Source organism: Epinephelus moara, chromosome 15 (assembly GCF_006386435.1).
Source record: "Epinephelus moara isolate mb chromosome 15, YSFRI_EMoa_1.0, whole genome shotgun sequence".
Taxonomy (NCBI): Eukaryota; Metazoa; Chordata; class Actinopteri; order Perciformes; family Serranidae; genus Epinephelus; species Epinephelus moara.
In genome coordinates, this window is record NC_065520.1 from 14964551 (window position 1) to 14982310 (window position 17760).

The 17760-nt window shown below is 40.9% G+C and overlaps 1 protein-coding gene across 1 annotated transcript in view; it reads left to right on the plus strand.

Moving 5' to 3' along the window:
- LOC126402040 (midkine-B-like) overlaps positions 1–14143 on the plus strand; it is a 39006-nt gene extending 24863 nt beyond the window's left edge. The window contains exons 2-5 of the mRNA XM_050063693.1: positions 5475–5557; positions 7841–8008; positions 11184–11345; positions 13316–14143. Of these exons, the coding sequence (XP_049919650.1) occupies positions 5476–5557; positions 7841–8008; positions 11184–11345; positions 13316–13344 (441 nt within the window). The 5' untranslated portion in view covers position 5475 and the 3' untranslated portion in view covers positions 13345–14143. The remainder of the gene's footprint in view (positions 1–5474; positions 5558–7840; positions 8009–11183; positions 11346–13315) is intronic.
- Positions 14144–17760: the final 3617 nt, after the last annotated feature.

Sequence of the window (17760 nt, forward strand, 5' to 3'; positions counted from 1 at the left end):
GATAATTTCACGGCTGAATGCACACTTTGTTGGCCTTCTTTTCCATGCAAATTTGAGGGGAGGCTTGCGCTCACCACGTTAAGCTGACATGGCAAGTGGATGACTTTGCACAACCCATATCGATGCTCTTGTGAAGGCTAACACAAGACGCATAATGGCGGAAAAATATGTATATGTGGCGCAAACACAAGGGTGCCATGGTGTTGCTGTAAGATCTGTGCGTCAATTGTCTTCTGACTTCCTTGTTTTGAGGTGGTGAACACACACCTTTAAAGGGATAGTACAGATTTTTTTAAGTGAGCTTGTATGGGGCACTTATTCAAATAAAGTATATTACATACAGCAGATGTCAGTCGGCACGCCCCCAGTTTGGAGAAGCAGGCTGGAGTCTGACATGGAAGCTAAGCAATGTACTGCTGTGGATGGGGTCAGCAATGAAACGTATTTTAGCCACCTAAAAAAGTTCCACCCAGAACAATCAATAACAGGTTAAGTGTATGCTGTATTTAGAATATTGCCACTGCTTTACCTCAATATTAGACAAGGATTCCCAACTGGAAAATTAAACTGTCTATTGAGCTCTTCAAAACCAGATTCCATTGAGTCTAAAATTATTGTTTTTCTCAGTGGAATCTGGTGAATTTGGAAACTGGAGCCATTATCGGCTGTGTGATAAAAAGGTAAAGTGGTGAAAATACTCTCAGTACAGTGTACACTTAAACTAATATTATTTTTTTCGTAGGTGGAACTTTTTTACATGGCTAAAACATGTTTTGTCACTGGCCCCCATCCACAACAATGCATTACTCAGCTTATGTGTCAGACTCTAGCCTGCTTCTCCAACCTGGGGGCATGTTGACTGACATCCACTGTGTGTAACACACATGACTATGGATAAGTAACCCATACAACCCTACTTCAAAAAATCTGAACTCTCCCTTTAAAGTGCACTTGCAATACAGCCAGAGGGGTAAGCCCTGCAGCAAAGATCCCCAGTTGGAATGGAAACAGCAATACTGCAGGGTATAAAGTGCATTTAATATGCATCTTTTAATTTGCTGCCTCACTCACACTATCTCACCATGAAGTGATTTTTATTGTCCTAGTACTGTAGTTTTTATTAAAACAATGAGGATATGAAAAGCCAAGCTCTTCTAGTTTGGCTCCCTCACTCACTCGCTCTCTGTGTCTGTTGAATAGTGCACAGTACATCTTTTCCTCTCTGTTTGTGCTGCACTTAAGGCTGCACACAATGCTCTGCCTGTGGGTCCTAGTGTGTAAAAATTTCATGGCACAATAGCTGTCTCAGTGTTTATAAAAATCAATAAAATCCCACTTCAGCCATCTGTTAGCGGCTCTAAAAACCCCTGTTCACTCTTTGAGGCATTTTGAATCAGCGGCAGCAAAAGTTTAAAAGTTAATCCCACTATTAAAATTAAAATTAATTACCTATAACTTTCAAATGACTTAAGATATGTATTCATGTTCAAGTGAAAAAGTGTTATATTTTATGAAAGCGCTTTTTCCACTTAAGGAAAAGAAAACTCAGGTCAAGTTTAGATGTATTCATTTTTTTTTAAAATTTTAATTAATTATTATTATTTTGCTTGTTACAGCAATTTTTTTGCTGGAGAGGTAAAACAGATTTGACAAGAAGGCTCATGAAACAGAGCACCCCTCAATTCAAGATATAAAAATAAGAATAAATAAATGACACAAAATACAACTACATCTAAAAGTGGAAGTATCGGATTTATTATTTTGGCTTCTGGAGCCACCCCCAAGTGGCCATTAGAGGAACTGCAGTTTGTGGTTTTCAGTAGTGATGGCCAAATGAAGCTTCAAGAACCACCAGTTGTATTTGCTGAACCCACCAGATGGCGCTCTTGGTGTAGTGAAAAAAATGCAGTTTGGTTTCAACCCTTTGCTGAACAAAGAGTGCCAGAGTGGACCAAAAAATAAAGACAATGGGTCATGAAGCTTCATTTGGCCATTGCTAGTTGAAATCAAACTGCATTGCCATCCCTTGAGCCTTTTATTACACCAAGAGCGCCATCTAGTGGGGTAAGCAAATACAACTGGTGGTTCATGAAGCTTCATTTGGCCATCACTAGTTTTCAGCCCCAGAGGTTGCTGCTTCCTTTAATCTAAACTATGCTGGGTTTTACTTGTGAATGTAAATATGTGGACTTCAGAGACATGGTTCAGCTGATCTTCAGTGTCATTTACAAATATGTTTTAATAATTTAATTTGAATAAATTAACAGCAGAATGCACAAACTCAAAGGAAAACCTCTAATTTTGTCTCATCATGTCACATTTGACTCAACATCATTTTAAAAACCCGTCTCTTTAGCATCTGATGATACATAAATGAGGCTCTGGTTGACCAAAGTCTTTATTGCCATAAATATTTTTTTTCATTCCCCTGCTGCTGCTTCATATGATTCTGGAAAAGGCTTGGAATGGTTTCCCCGTGGGATGCTGCTGCGGTGCTTTTCAACTCCAGTCCCTGGACAGGTTATTAGTGCAGCAGTGCATAATTGCAGCCTGGTTGGTGTGTGAAACTTCCACTCCATCATGCTCCACCAGCTCCGCTCGCACTGTGTGTTACTGACTTAAAAGAAAGGAAATGTGAAAAAAAAACTAAATATCGAAAAACATTTTATCTGAGCTTTTCATGAGGACACTGACAGTGTTCATGTGTTGTTTGGAATTATATATAACAGTTTGTGTTGACCTTGGAAATAACAGTTTGACATTGTTATATTGACCACCTACTATTTCTGGAGGTTTAAGCCACCTGTCTTTGCCATGGGCGGATTAGGATACAATGGGCCCCTGGGCCCCTCCACCTCTCCTACATAGCAGCAAGACACACAGACATTATGTTTTTTTGTGTCATTATGCATCTGTTTTGGTATGTGTCTCTTTGTAGTCTCTTTGTATCTCCTTGTGGTTGTTGTCTGTCTCTTTGAAGTCATTTTGTGTCTCTCTGTGGCTGTTTTGTGTCTCTTTGAAGTCATTTGGTTTCTCCTTGTGGTTGTTGTCTGTCTCTTTGCAGTGATTTTATGTCACTTTGTGGTCATTTTGTGTCTCTTTGAAGTCATTTTGTGTCTCTTTGTGGTCATTTTGTGTCTCTTTGAAGTCATTTTATATCTCCATGTGGTTGTTGTCTGTCTCTTTGAAGGCATTTTGNTTGTGTCTATTTGTGGTCCTTTTATGTCTCTTTGAAGTCATGTCTTATTGTGGTTGTTTTGTGTCTCTTTGTAGTAATTTTGTGTTTCCCTGTGGTTGTTTTGTGTTTCTTTGTAGTAATTTTGTGTTTTCATGTGGTTGTTTTGTGTCTCTTTGTAGATGTTATGTGTCTCCTGGTGGTTGTTTGCCCATGTTTGGAATTATTTTGTGTCTCTTTGCAGTTCCTTTTGTGTCACTTATCATCATTTTCAGCCTCCCTTGTCAGTAAGTGTTAATTGGACATTTGACATTTTGCAAGCAAAGACCGGGTGGCCCCTGACACTTTGGGCCCCTGGGCCTGTGCCCAGTCAGCCTGTTCAGTAATCCATCCATGTTTATGGCTGTCAGGAGCAGATAGAGTTTGTTCAGCTGTCATGGTGTTCTCTATGATGAGAGCCATGAGATGTGGCTGAAAGCTTCCACATGTAAGTGGACCTGGTGACAAATGTGTCAGGTTTCTGTAATTTCAATAATGAACATCATTGTTTGTTAAAATATTTCAAGAAATAAAGTTTTTACTCCTCTATGTTAATAGTTTCAAACAGGTTGATTAGTTGAGTCGTTCTTTCTGCTCTGTCAGTATGTAGATGTTGATCACATCAGCTTAGCACTGACGCCCTGGGGTGTATCAGCTGATATCAGATCCTGCTGGCTAGTGAGGCAAAGCTAGTAATAGTTAATGATGTCAGTTGGCAAGCTTGATGTCTTTACATGAAGATAAAAGAGTTTTGTGAATTGAAAAACATGAATAGCATCCATCTTTTGCCTGTCTTTTTTATCTCGTGTCTAAATGATGAATGCAGCAGGACTAAAAGCTGAACCCAGAACCCGACAGGAGCGAACTACATTTTACAGGAGTATGTCTGTTTGTTGGTTGCTCACTGCTGGTGGATGTTATCTTTGATGTGCTTTCTTGATCACTTTGTCATGCTGTGCTTATGGCTGCTGTTCTGTATTGTATGCAGGGCATAAATGAGCACCTAGCAGAGTGGGGTGGGATGCAGGTGGTGGAGAGAGCTAAATGTCTCATCTTTCCCAGTAAAGCTCTGTATGTTTGTCAGAGGAGACATATTGCAGCATTCTAGGGCCAACAAAGGGAGTTATATTAGACAAGAACTGTAACTGTCCATTCCAAATTTTAAAAAGCAGGGTGGAACAGGAGGAAGACCCCTGTTGTTTTTGCCTTTGAGTTATATAAATGAAAAACACCTCAATCAGGACCACTTTAGTCAAAGAACTTTACAGAGAGACACAAAAGGACTGCAAAGAGACACAACATGACTACAGAGAGACACAAAATGACTACAAAGGCACACAAAATGACTGCAAAGAGACACAAAAGGACTACAAAGAGACAAAGGGACTACAGAGAGACACAAAAGGACTGCGAAGAGACACAAAATGACCACAAAGACACACAAAATGACTGCAAAGAGACACAAAAGGACTGCAAAGACACACAAAATGACTACAAAGACACACAAAATGACTGCAAAGAGACACAAAAGGACTACAAAGAGACAAAGGGACTACAGAGAGACACAAAAGTACTGCAAAGAGACAAAAGGACTGCAAAGAGACACAAAATGACTATATGGAGACACAAAATGACTGCAAAGAGACACAAAAGGACTGCAAAGAGACACAAAATGACTGCAAAGAGACACAAAAGGACTACAAAGAGACAAAGGGACTACAGAGAGACACAAAAGGACTACAAAAAGACAAAAGGACTGCAAAGAGACACAAAATAACTGCAAAGAGACACAAAATGACTACATGGAGACACAAAATAACTGCAAAGAGATGCAAAAGGACTACAGAGAGACAGTGTTTGTCCACCAGCTGTTTAGACAACACAGAAACCTAGACAAATGTCATCACCATCACATTGCTGGCTCTCAGGCTACGCACCACATGGGCAATTTAAGCCTACAATATATAAAAATAACCAGCTGTTGATTTGTGCCGTGTCCTGCAAACCTGACATTCTACGTCCCATTTAGGATTTACAAAAGTTGGATTTATAAAACAACGTATGTGCCTGCTTTCTTGTTGACAGTGTTAGGAAGTCCCTTGTCGGGTTGTTATGAGCTGTTACGGTGTGGTGAGAGGAGCTGATAATGATTTCACATGAAATAACCCTGGGGTGAGGGTCAACACTTAATGGTTTACCAGTCGTGATGAATGTGAACCTTTGTAATGTTGATTTGTCCCACTGCTGTGTGTTTGTACAGGATGAGGGCTGCGCCGCTGCTGCTGCTGCTGTTAGTCACGCTCATCACCGTCCAAACTGTGGCTGGAGGGAAAAACAAAAAAGGTAAGATCCACGCTTTCTCTCTCTGTCATGCCTGCACTTGTTCTTTATTTTTCTTGTCACATATGAACCTGCAATACAAATGTAATGCAAATCTTGACTGTTGAAACTGAAATATAGTGTATGTATAGCATTCTGAGGATATGACACACTGCATGTGCATTAAAGGAGCAGTGTGTTCCATGCAACATGGCGATCTCTGGAGATGCGGGGTTCATCCCAACACCCCTCCTGGACTCCTCTATCCTTGATCACTTGACCCTGAAATCGATCAAGACTCACCATCTTGTAGGACGTCTCAATTTGTTAGATTGGCTCAGAGGAGTCGAAGAGACATTCAGAGGGGAGGGAAGTGAGGATACATGAAGACTTTTACTGACTGACACACTCCCCTGACTGGATATATATCTATAAATAGACGTGAGATAGAGACTCAAGTGAGGGAAACATGAATGCAAGATCAGGTATTGAGATGAACTCAAAGACCCTCTCTTTATAACAAGAATAAATGAATAAATAAAAAAGTTTCTTACATTCAGCCGATTCTACACCGAAGAAAACAGACTTATTATATCCCATCTCTGCAAATCCAACTCACTGGATCTTTAATAATCCATTTAATCGAAGTCGAGTACTGTTTGGCATTTACAGCTACGCACAGTGGAGCAGAGGGCATCGATTTATCAATAAAATATATGCTCCTGCTAGTAAGTCCATTGTTAAAAGTTTTTTATAGATTACAACTTCTGTGTGGGAAGTGACGTATTAAAATTGGTCCAATTCTGCCCTGATAACAAAAGTCTGAGCAGCACACTTTGGAAAATGAGAGACCAAAGGAGAGGTTGGACTTGTACTTCACTTTGTGATCATTAAGTCAGAACCAAATTTAGACACTGAGCTTTCTAGATTTTGGAAAATATGTTTTCTTTCTTTTTGGGGTGTAGATAAGAAGATGAATACCAATGTCTGTGTTTCAACTGCAAAGTTGTAGTCACAAAGTGGTTAGTTAGGGCCGCCAGATCCCAGGCTTCAGCCGTTGCAGTTGATACCTGCCACACACCCATTTTGTGTGTTTCGTTGTTGCCATCTTGGATTTTTGGAGCCAGAAGTGACTGTATTTAGAGGGTGGAGGATTGGATCTGATTGAGAGCCTGAGGATAGCCTGGCCTTAAAGCTCCAGTGTGTAGGATTTAGGGGGATATATTAGCAGAAATGGAATACAATATAATAAGTATGTTTTCTTTGGTGAAAAATCACCTGAAAATAAGAATCCTTATAACTGAGTTAACTTAGAATGACTCATTTATATCTACATTACAAAACTGAAATCCTGCTTCTTTGCCCTGAAACAAGAAGAGAAATGCTGTTTAATAATCTGGAGAATTTAACTCCCTGGATTAAGGCCCAATCCCAGCATCTGAAATCCCTCGCTCCGAAGGGCTAGCCCACTATCCCTTGTTATGCCCGCTACCCCTACACGCAAAAAGGGATTGGGACACCACTACCGCGGTACGCGCAAATGTAGGGGTAGGGCCAAGGGGTAGGGCCAAGAGGGGGGTATTGGGACTGGCCCTTTATCTGAGGTTACAAGTCTTGGTGTGACCCTAGATTCAGATCTGAGCTTTAAGTCCCACATTAACAAGGTGACGAAAACATAATTTTTCAACCTCAGAAACATCGCTAAGTTATGACCATTTCTAAATGAAACACATGCTGAGAATTTGATTCATGCCTTTATTTCAAGCTGCCTCGACTACTGTAACACACTTTTTACTGGCCTCCCAAAAAACACCATTGAGAGACTTCAGCTCATTCAAAGCTCTGCAGCTCAGCTATTAAGCAGAACCAAGAGGAGAGAGCGCGTCAGGTCAGTCTGAGCTGCTCTGCACTGACTTCCTGTTACATTTAGAATTGCTTTTAAGGTCCTCCTTCTTGTATACAAAGCCCTGCATGGGTTAGGACCAAGCTACATTGCTTGGAGGTTATTGGAGGTTCCCAGCAACAACAGGAAGAAGATCAGAGACGCAGCCTTTGTCAGTTACACCCCAAAGCTATGGAACACACTACCTGTAGACATTAAGGAAGGGCCCTGAGCACCTAATTGCTTAATCTGCTTTCCTCATACAGGCAGTTCCCAGTGAGCAGCCCTCCCCAGCAGACTGGTTGAACTCAGCAGCTCGTGCTCGCCACCAGCAGCAATGTCCCTGAATTTATGGATTGCGTGTTGAGATAATATTGAAACTATGCGTGTCTGAAACACTTAATGAATCCTTATTTTGTCCGCAGAGAAAAACAAACCCTCCCAGCCCGGGTCAGAATGCACTGACTGGCGCTATGGCAACTGTGTCCCTAGCAACGGGGACTGCGGAGCAGGGTTTAGAGAGGGGTCATGTGACCAGCAGAACAAGAAGATGAAATGTAGAGTACCTTGCAACTGGAAAAAGGACTTTGGAGGTAACACACACACACACACACACACACACACACACACACACACAGAATGGTTGTGCTCCATTGGCCTATAAAGTTAGAGATTTGATGGATGGATTCAGAGCAGGTGAAATTAGTGGAGGTAAACTGCATATCCCAGAGTGAAGTCTGCAGCTAGAATTAATACATTATCTGTGGACCTTTGCTTTGCTCTCTAAAGCATCAGACAAACGGCTGACACTGACAGAGTAATTCCACACTATCTCAGTACAAAAAACATCACAGGCACCTGTAACATATGATGCAATCCAGTATAAATACATCTGTGTAGCTATAATGATAATTTGTGTCACACTTTGGCAGTAAAGATTCATCTATAATTTGTTCAACAACTGATGATTATGACACATTTTGCGGCGAGATGCCTGAAGCTTGTACTCTGAAGATAATAAGTGTTTTTTAACCATCATGCTTGGAGGTTTACGACAGGTGTTGCATAACTCTGCAGGTTGGTATTCTCCTTTAAGCCCAGTTCAGACCACAGATTTGCAACAACAAAATTGCAACTTGCAACTACTTGTCAAGGCATCCTACAACATCCTGACACCGATGTGACTGGACGAGATGGTGTATCACCTCCAAAGCAATGACTCTACTTCTATCTAAATTCTGGCAGCAACAGTTGTGGCCAGAGGCTTTATGTTTTTCTTTCATGAGAGAAAAACAAAGGTAGGGACCACATTATGAAAGTGACCTGGAAAAGGTGCGATTTTGTGTGAATTCTGGGGGATGAATAAGTTATCAACAGAATGCAGAAAGCATGCAGGCGTATATGTTTTAATTAGATCTCCATTGGAAACCAAGTGCTAACCCATGTAGTGCTTTTTAGGTCAGGGTGTGTACTTTGGAATATGCTGCTGCATGAATGAAAGAGAGAAGAACTAGTAGTAGAAGAAGAAGAAGAAGAAGAAGAAGAAGAAGAAGAACTAGCAGAGGATGAAGAACTTGTACTAGGGAAGAAGGGAAAGACAAAGAAGATCTAGTACTAGAAGAAGAAAAACTAGTACTAGTAGAGGATGGGGAACTAGAAGAAGACGGAAAAAATCTAGTACTAGAAGAACTAGTACGAGTAGAAGAAGAACTAGTATTAGAAGAAGACAGAAGAGCCATTTTTAGTAGAAGAAGAAGAAGAAGAAGGAAAAGATCTAGTACTAGAAGAACTAGTGCGAGTAGAAGAAGAACCAGTACTAGTACAAGAAGAAGTACCACTAGAAGAAGAAAAAGAAGAACACATACTAGGAGAGGAAGAAGAAGAAGAAGAAGAGCAAGAAGAAGAAGAAGAAGACAAAGAAGAACTAGTATTAGTAGAGGTTGAAGAACTAGTACGAGGGAAGAAGGGGAATTAAAAGATCTAGTACTAGAAGAAAAAAACTGGTACTAGTAGAGGATGGGGAACTAGTACTAAAGAAGAAGAAGAAGAAGAAAGAACTATTTCTAGTAGAAGAAGAAGACGGAAAAAATCTATTACTAGAAGAATTAGTATGAGTAGAAGAACTAGTACTAGTAGAAGAACTATCACTCGTAGAAGAACTATTACTCATAGAAGAAGAACTAGTGTAATCGCAGAACATTACTTGAAGAAGAACTAGTATTAGAAGAAAAAGAAGACAGAAGAACTATTTTTAGTAGAAGAAGAAGGAAAAGATCTAGTACTAGAAGAACTAGTACAAGTAGAAGAAGAACTAGTACTAGAGAAGAAGGGGAAGAAAAAGAAGATCTAGTCCAAGTAGAAGAAAAATTAGTACTAGTAGAGGATGGGGAACTAGTACTAGTAGTAGGAGAAGAAGAAGAAAGAACTATTTCTAGTAGAAGAAGAAGGCGGAAAAAATCTAGTACTAGAACTAGTATGAGTAGAAGAACTATCACTCGTAGAAGAACTATTACTTGTAGAAGAACTAGTATTAGAAGAACTATTTTTAGTAGAAGAAGAAGGAAAAGATCTAGTGCTAGAAGAAGTAGTACGAGTAGAAGAAGAACTAGTACTAGTACCAGAAGAAGTACCACTAGAAGAAGAAAAAGAAGAACACATACTAGGAGAAGAAGCAGAAAAAGAAGAAGAACAAGAACAAGAACTACCACTAGTAGAATAACAAGAACTAGTACTAGAAGAGGAAGAAGAAGAAATACAAAAAGATCTAGTACTAGACAAAGAAGAACTAGTACTACGGAAGAAGGGTAAGAAATGGAACATCTAGTACTAGTAGAACAAAAGTAGTACTAGTAGAAGATGAAGAGGAAGAAAGGACTATTTCTAGTAGAGGAAGAAGAAGAAGAAGCAGGAAAAGATCTAGTTCTAGAAGAACTAATACGAGTAGAGGAAGAACTAGTACTAGTAGAAGAAGTACTAGAAGAAGACTAAAAACTAGTACCAAAGTTCTGACACCAATGTGACTGGTCATGATGGTGTATCACCTCCATAGCTATGATTCTATTAACATTTAAAATTTTGGCTTTTCATGTACAAGTATCGACTGACTCGTACTATATGACGTCAGTAGTCAGTAAGTCAGTACTGAATGCAGAAATTTAGTGTTTATGGTTATGATTATAGCAGTAGTGTTCTGGAGAAGTTGCAGATGAAAATTTCAATAGTCAAGTCAGGAAGATTCACATGTATGGATCAAAATTTCAGTATCTTCAGAGAGAAATTGGTGGATTCTGTCTATGCTTTGGAGGTGCTGAAAAGCTCAGCTAACCCTTAATATGAGGTTTAAATGGCAGTATTGGGTCAAATACCCAAAATGTAGGTTAGCATAAAGATTTGAAAGACTCATAGAATCATTGAGAAGGATTGGCAGGTATATCTGCATTTCACTGGCATGATAATTAAAATAAATCCCATTGTTGGAGATAATATTACCTAGTAATAGCACGAGTACGTCACAGTAAGTGCACTGTACCAACTTTATAAAGGAGAAGCAAGTTATTTTTGGTACAAGGTGAGTTCTGTTTGACAAATAAGAATGAAGTGCAGCATTGAATGCGTGTTCTAAATGTGTCTTCTTTCACTGCCTCAAGTGCCCTTGAGGCACCCATTACAGTTACCTATTCCCACTGGACCATGTACGTATGTATGTATGACAGCTGCGTTCCCTGTGTTCAGGTATCTCCTGTCTGTCTCTTTTCCTCTCTCCTCTAGCTGACTGTAAGTATCGCTTTGGTAATTGGGGAGAATGTGATCCAAGCTCCGGCTCAAAGACCAGAACAGGGACATTGAAGAAGGCTCTGTACAATGCAGAGTGTCAACAGACTATTTCCATCTCCAAACCTTGCACCGGGAAAACCAAGACAAAACCCAAAGGTTAGACTCACAAGTTCATTGTCTGATGTCTCTCCATCTCAATGAAGAGCAATAAACTGTGATGTATAATGTATTTCTTTCATGTCTAGACAACACACTGAAGGAGTTTGCACTTGAATGCACCGACTGCTGATTTTAGCCATCTCCACCATTGCAGATTTTTGCATCAATGAATAAATTCTACAGCGATGCCATGCTGGAAGCTCTGTGAGGCTGTACTGAGGCACAGTAGTGCTTTGGGCTAAATGCTAATATCAGCATGTTCACAACAGTAACATGATGTAATCAGTGATAATACACAGTGAGCAGTTTGTTGCTGCAAAATAAACCCAGACAGGATGATGCAGGATGCAGATCTTGAATCACCCTGAAGGACTTTATTTCGCAATAATGACCCACTCTCTGAAAACCTGGTGCTAAAACTCAAGGAGTCACCGCAAGTCATGTTAATCCATCAAATAGCTGTCAATATATTTAACCAAAAACCGTACATATGAACCTAATGGTTGCACTAGATGAAAAGTCAGCGGATCACCAAAGCGATTAGAACTCATCCTCTGGGGACAATGAATGTCTGCACAAAATTTCATGACACTTCATTCAACGGTTGCTGAGGTATTTCTGAATTTGCTGGATGTTCACTGTCCTCAGAAGATGTTTGTGAACTGTGAAACCCAACATGTTCTCATCCCATCTCGTCAAATATCGCTGTTTGGTCAGTGGACTTTCACGTCTGCCTATGAAGCACTAGGTATGAAGTGTCTGTTGCTAACGTTCTGGGACGCCGTGTGAATTTATGTCTGCCACATGTAGTTTCTGCTTGTTAAGTACTATTCGGACGGGATTAGTTTTACAAAGGGATGTGGACTAATGTCAGTTTACCACAGGATATCTAATATAAATGTCCAATTTGCACGGGACAAGAAATCTCCGTAATTCTACCAGAGATGGGAGTGGTAACTCGGTTTGCGCCCTGGCGTCACCTCCCTGTTGGCATGTGCGTGCTATGTTGCTTTCTGTAAGCATCAGCTAAAGGATAATAATAATTAATGGATTTATATTAGGCCCACCTAACACAACCAGAAGTCTTGTGGCTCTGAAAAGTGCTTTCTTCTCGACCTGTTTGATTGGTCTCCCACGTAGGGCTATGCGATCATTAGAAGAACGTCCACTATCATGACTGAATGCTTCTTCAAGTGCCTCCATCATCGAAAACACGCGGAAAACTAGTTTTAAGTGCGGAAAAATGGTTATTAACAGGACGTGACGAAATATTTACATACATTTTTACTGAGGATCGAGTTCGCACGGGTTAATATTACCCGAGGTATTTTCTCCGGACCGTTTTACAGAAGGTAAAAGTCGTCGTAATTTTAATTGACATTCTCCGTAATGATTACAGACATGGCGCTTTCGGACAGGACTAAAATCCCTGGTAATAATTACTTGACCACACGTCTCCACGTTAAACTAATCCCGTCTGAATAGGGCTTTAGATGCACACAGTCTTTTTCAAAACAAACTTACAGTGTTGGTAAAACAACTCATACTTAGGTTTATTTCCTTGTCCAACAAAAGCATGTGTTAGGTTTCGAAAAATAAAACATCGTAGTCAAGCCATCAACTAACAGCGGGCTCCTGGGTGAAAGTCTTGGGTTTGTTGGACCCATCCACCTCCCCTCCTGCCCACCCTATAGGGACTATCCAAGTCCTTATATTACATTGTTACTGGCGGCGTATCATACCGGTGTCTGACGCCGAACTCACTAATCCAGACGTGGTATTTGACGACTTGGGGATATGAAGAGGCTGTGAAACCTTGACCTGGCGCTGCTATTAGGCCAAAAATTCCAGTTGTACACGAGAAATATGTCAACCCACTTACTCATTTGAATGCCATATTCGTGTTCAGTTACAGACCAGCATCTTGTGAAGTAACATTAGTGCCAATGTCTGTGTCTTTTTTCCAGGGAAGAAGAAAAAAGGCAAGGGCAACTAGAAACAGGCTGTGGTGAAGAGTCTCCAGGGACAGACAAGAGTCTTCAGAGCTGAAGAGCAAATAGAAACAGAACAATAATTGTCTGAACCAGCTTTCCTCCGACAGATGCACAGAGGCCCCAGCACTTGTAGATTTATAGCCTAATTTCCATACACGCAATTTTGAATCTGAGCTTCCTCAGCCGTGTGTAGCATATTGTTACTGTATGTATCACCAACAGGTAGCATAGGTGGACACTATGATGTGGAAAGAAAATTATTTTATAAAAGGAAAAGAGACATATACATCTGGACTTAAATTAATTATGTAAATATGCAGTAAATCTCTAGGACTAATGATGTGAGCATGACTTGTTGCATTAAAACCAGCCAACACAGCTGTTTGAAATCAAACTGCATTTGGGATATTAATACATTTCTAGACCACTGTGTTCCTTAACCCATCACCACCACACCTGTTGTAGATTACATGCATCTCTGTGTCTTATTGTTTCAGCTACTTCTGTGGCAATAAACACAGCCCATAGCCAGGAATCTATACCATTCAATCAGTCTACCTACCATAGCTCCTTGTAGATGAACGTGCATTTGGAATATCTGCATTATACATTTCCTAAGGGACCACACAAGCCCTGTGTTATACATTTCTTTCATTTTGAATATTGTCAAAAGAAAAACAAAGGCACTTGCTGTAAGGCTTTTTCTCACTGACCTTTTCACTCCCACTTTAGAATGACCATTTCTTCTTCTGTAGTTCTTCTTTTTCATTTTTCTTTTGTTTATTAAAATTTCCAAACATACTCTGACAATGTGTCTTTTTGTGTTATTTCAGACTTTTAAACTCTGTATTCTAGACCTGTTAGTTACTGGATATTATCTTTTCTTTGTCTGAGCAGGTTTGATCCAAAATGGACCCCAGGTCAAGGCACCCAAATCTAAGGCCCAGTATACACTGTGTGTTTTTTGCGTTGTCCCAGATGAAAGATGACCAACGTGACAGAAACATGGCGATACCTTTGGTTATGGCTCTTAAACAGTGGTCCTACGTCACACAGTGAGAGAGGTTCAAGGATGGCCAATGCCCCGATCTTGCAATCAAAGACAACCTGAGATAAAATTCTGACACAATTCTGACAGTTACGACCTACGTCTACTAACCAACGAATAGAAATGCAGCATGAAATGATGCACTGATTAGCGTGACAATGCTAAATGCTAGTAGATGCTAATTAATACACTTCAAGCTCTCATTGCAAAATTGAAATGCCAAGTTGGCCTCTTTGCCCCAGCTACGACCGCGTCCACATTCTCCTCCTCCTCCTCCTCTTCTTCAAGACTTTTTCGACACATGAATTCCACTGTAGCGAGGGCTCGATTCATGTTTGTTTTCATTTTTCTCTTACTGCTTCAGCGGGGTAGATGTATGACGCCTGCTGATGATGTTTTGTTCTTGCGTATTGACGTCGATGGATGTATGTTGTAGCCTGCGATTCAGTAGGCGCTGTCATCGTACAGTCTGCATACATCAAACTTGATGTTTATAAGATTGCTAAAATTAGTGATGTCCAAATGAAGCTTCATGAAGCACCAGTTGTGTTTGCTGAGCCCACTAGATGGCGCTGTTGGTGTGATAAAAGGCTCAAGGGATGGCAATGTGGTTTGGTTTCAACTAGCAATGGCCAAATGAAGCTTCATGAACCATTTTCTTTATTGTTTGGGTCCACTCTGGCACTCTTTGTTCAACAAAGGGTTGAAACCAAACTGCATTGCCATCCCTTGAGCCTTTTTCATTACACCAAGAGCGCCATCTAGTGGGTTCAGCAAATACAACTGGTGCTTCATGAAGCTTCATTTGGCCATCACTAGCTAAAATCTCACTTCCTGGCTAGACTCTCTGCTCATTCAGTAAATTTACACTCACACTGCCTCTGCCAGCGACTCACCTGTCCTACCACACCCACTTCAGCGAGGCAAGTCAGTTCACCTGCTCCTGATTACACTCTTCCAATATATATATATACATACATATATATANCCTGACAACTCTACAATATGAGTTTACTGCATACATCGCCATTGTGTGTGCCACCTTCAATACTGGTTCCTCAGCTCCTCTGCTCGCCTGAGATCGTCTCCCTCGCAGTATTGCTGCACACACTTGAACTTTCTGGTGTGTGTATGCATGCCTCCAGGAAACGGCAGAGACTCCCCTGCTCTCTGCTTCAGTGTGGCTTGCCGAAGTTTTTTGGACTGAACCTTAAACTTTCTCGCTGTTTCACTTGCCTGCGTGTTCTCTCTTTTGCAAAGTTGTTCAGTAAAGACTAAAACAAACAGTGGTGCTGCAATTGGGTTCAAACATCACCTCGTACACACACTTTTAGCTGTGAGTTGTGTTTGAGCAGTGATTTGAGAGTGAGAGTGACACTTTCTGGCCCCACTGATGTATGCGTGTTGTCACCATAACAACTAATGACAACAGCTAAGTTTCTGTTGAACCAGTCGAATAATCACAACGAACCGATCAATATCCTTTCTATTCATTCTGTTTCTGTCGTTCCCCTTCAGAGTTTCTCCTCTTCCTCGCCTCTTATCACTCAGGCTTCTCTGTGCTGCCTGTGGGTGTTTCCACACTGGATCTCTGTCCTCCAGGAGATTCAGCCTTTACTCTTGTCTCTCCGTCTTCCTCTACGTGTGTTTGTGTTTTCTTCTTCCTTTATGAATGCTGTGCTTTTTATCTTGTGTGTTTGTAGTCTGTCTTCTTCAAGGTCTCCGTGGTGGAGAGGAGGTTGTGCGGCTCAGGTCTGTCAGGTGGCACCTAGAGTTTTTCCTTCATTTTCTCCTGCTAGACGATGTTTGGATAGATTTCTTGATCTCAATTGAGGGTCTAAGGACAGAGGTTGTATGCTTAGAGCCACCGGAGGCAAATTTATGATTTGTGATATTGGGCTTTATCAAATTGACTTGCATTGACTTCTACTAGTTGTGAGCTTCATGATCCGGTGTCATGCCATTTTGATCTTATTTTAATGACCTGATTTGGATGTCTCTGTAAAACACACACATCATATGCACCTCCAGTCAGTCCCTCTGTGCCTCTGTCTCTCTGATACACATTTACACACACCTAGTGTGTCACTCAGCCTTTGATGTAGGTTAGAGAAGAAAGGCTCTATCAATAAATAAACAGCTCCCCACAGTAATGATTTATTTCTGCTGTCTTCATTTCAACCACTGATTCACATTTCACCGAGGCTCCACACCTGGTTTATCCTGATGTTTGTGAAGTCTGACGAACTTTGCAGCATTATTTAAATCAAACAGCTCTGCAGGCTGGTCTCATGCATTGTGTGTACGTTGTCCTACAGGAAGTGATGCACTGTTATTCCTTCATTACCCATGTAATCTGAATGACTGCAATCATGTGATCAGTGTGTTGATGGGGGGTGAAGAAGGAAGCAGTCTAGAGCGGTCTCTGTAAGGAGCACGGACTTCCAAACACAGGACTTTCCCCACGAGATTGGTGCTCAGAACTGTGTAGTCTGAGTGGATGGAAGTTCGCTGCATAGATCAGCCTTTCATTGGGCGTAACGAGCGACCCGCTGAAGTCCCGCCCTACTACCTCCGGTTGTGTAGCAGTTTTCAACACGTCCTTTACTAACTTTTGTGGTGTTTGATCTTGCGGGGATTATTAAGCCCATCACTCTGTTTTCTCCAAAAACTGTAAAACTAATTAAACTTATCTCCCCGTACACCAAACTTGCTGCACAACATCTCCAGACTGTTCTCCCTAATCAATCCAGTCCAAGTTTTATTAATGATCAAAAATTGAGCCCATAGTGTATCTAAACTTTTTCGTGTAAAGGGTTTGGGGTTTGGCTTTACGGTCTTATGAGATGTGAACACCAGCCCCCGGGTGAAAGTCAGTGGTTGTTTGACCCATCTACCACCCCTCCTGCCCACCTACTCAGACTTTCACTCCCTTATTTTGTCATCCTGCCATGTTTCCCCCAATGCTGCCGTGCACTATTATACAAAGACGGCAACCAGCCGCGTATCATGACGACGTGAAAGGACGTCTTTTTTCATTGCTGTCTGACGCCTGAAGTCACTGACCAAGCGCTGGTATTCCACGACTTCGGAGTTAGAGCAGTTTGGCTAGATGAAGTACAAACATTCTCAGAATTTTACTGTCCCAGAATTTTACTGAATTTTCAATGTATCTTCATACAGTGGTTCATGTAATATTCTACCAATAAGCACCCTACAAATTACATTACATCATTAAGGTGAGGTTATGTAATTAATGTTAAGTTACTGTGGTTAGGTTCAGGAAAAAGAAAAATGGAAATTATGTAAATTAAAATGACTTAAAGTTCGGTCAAAATTCACACAGTTCCTAACACCTGTCTCCTGAGGA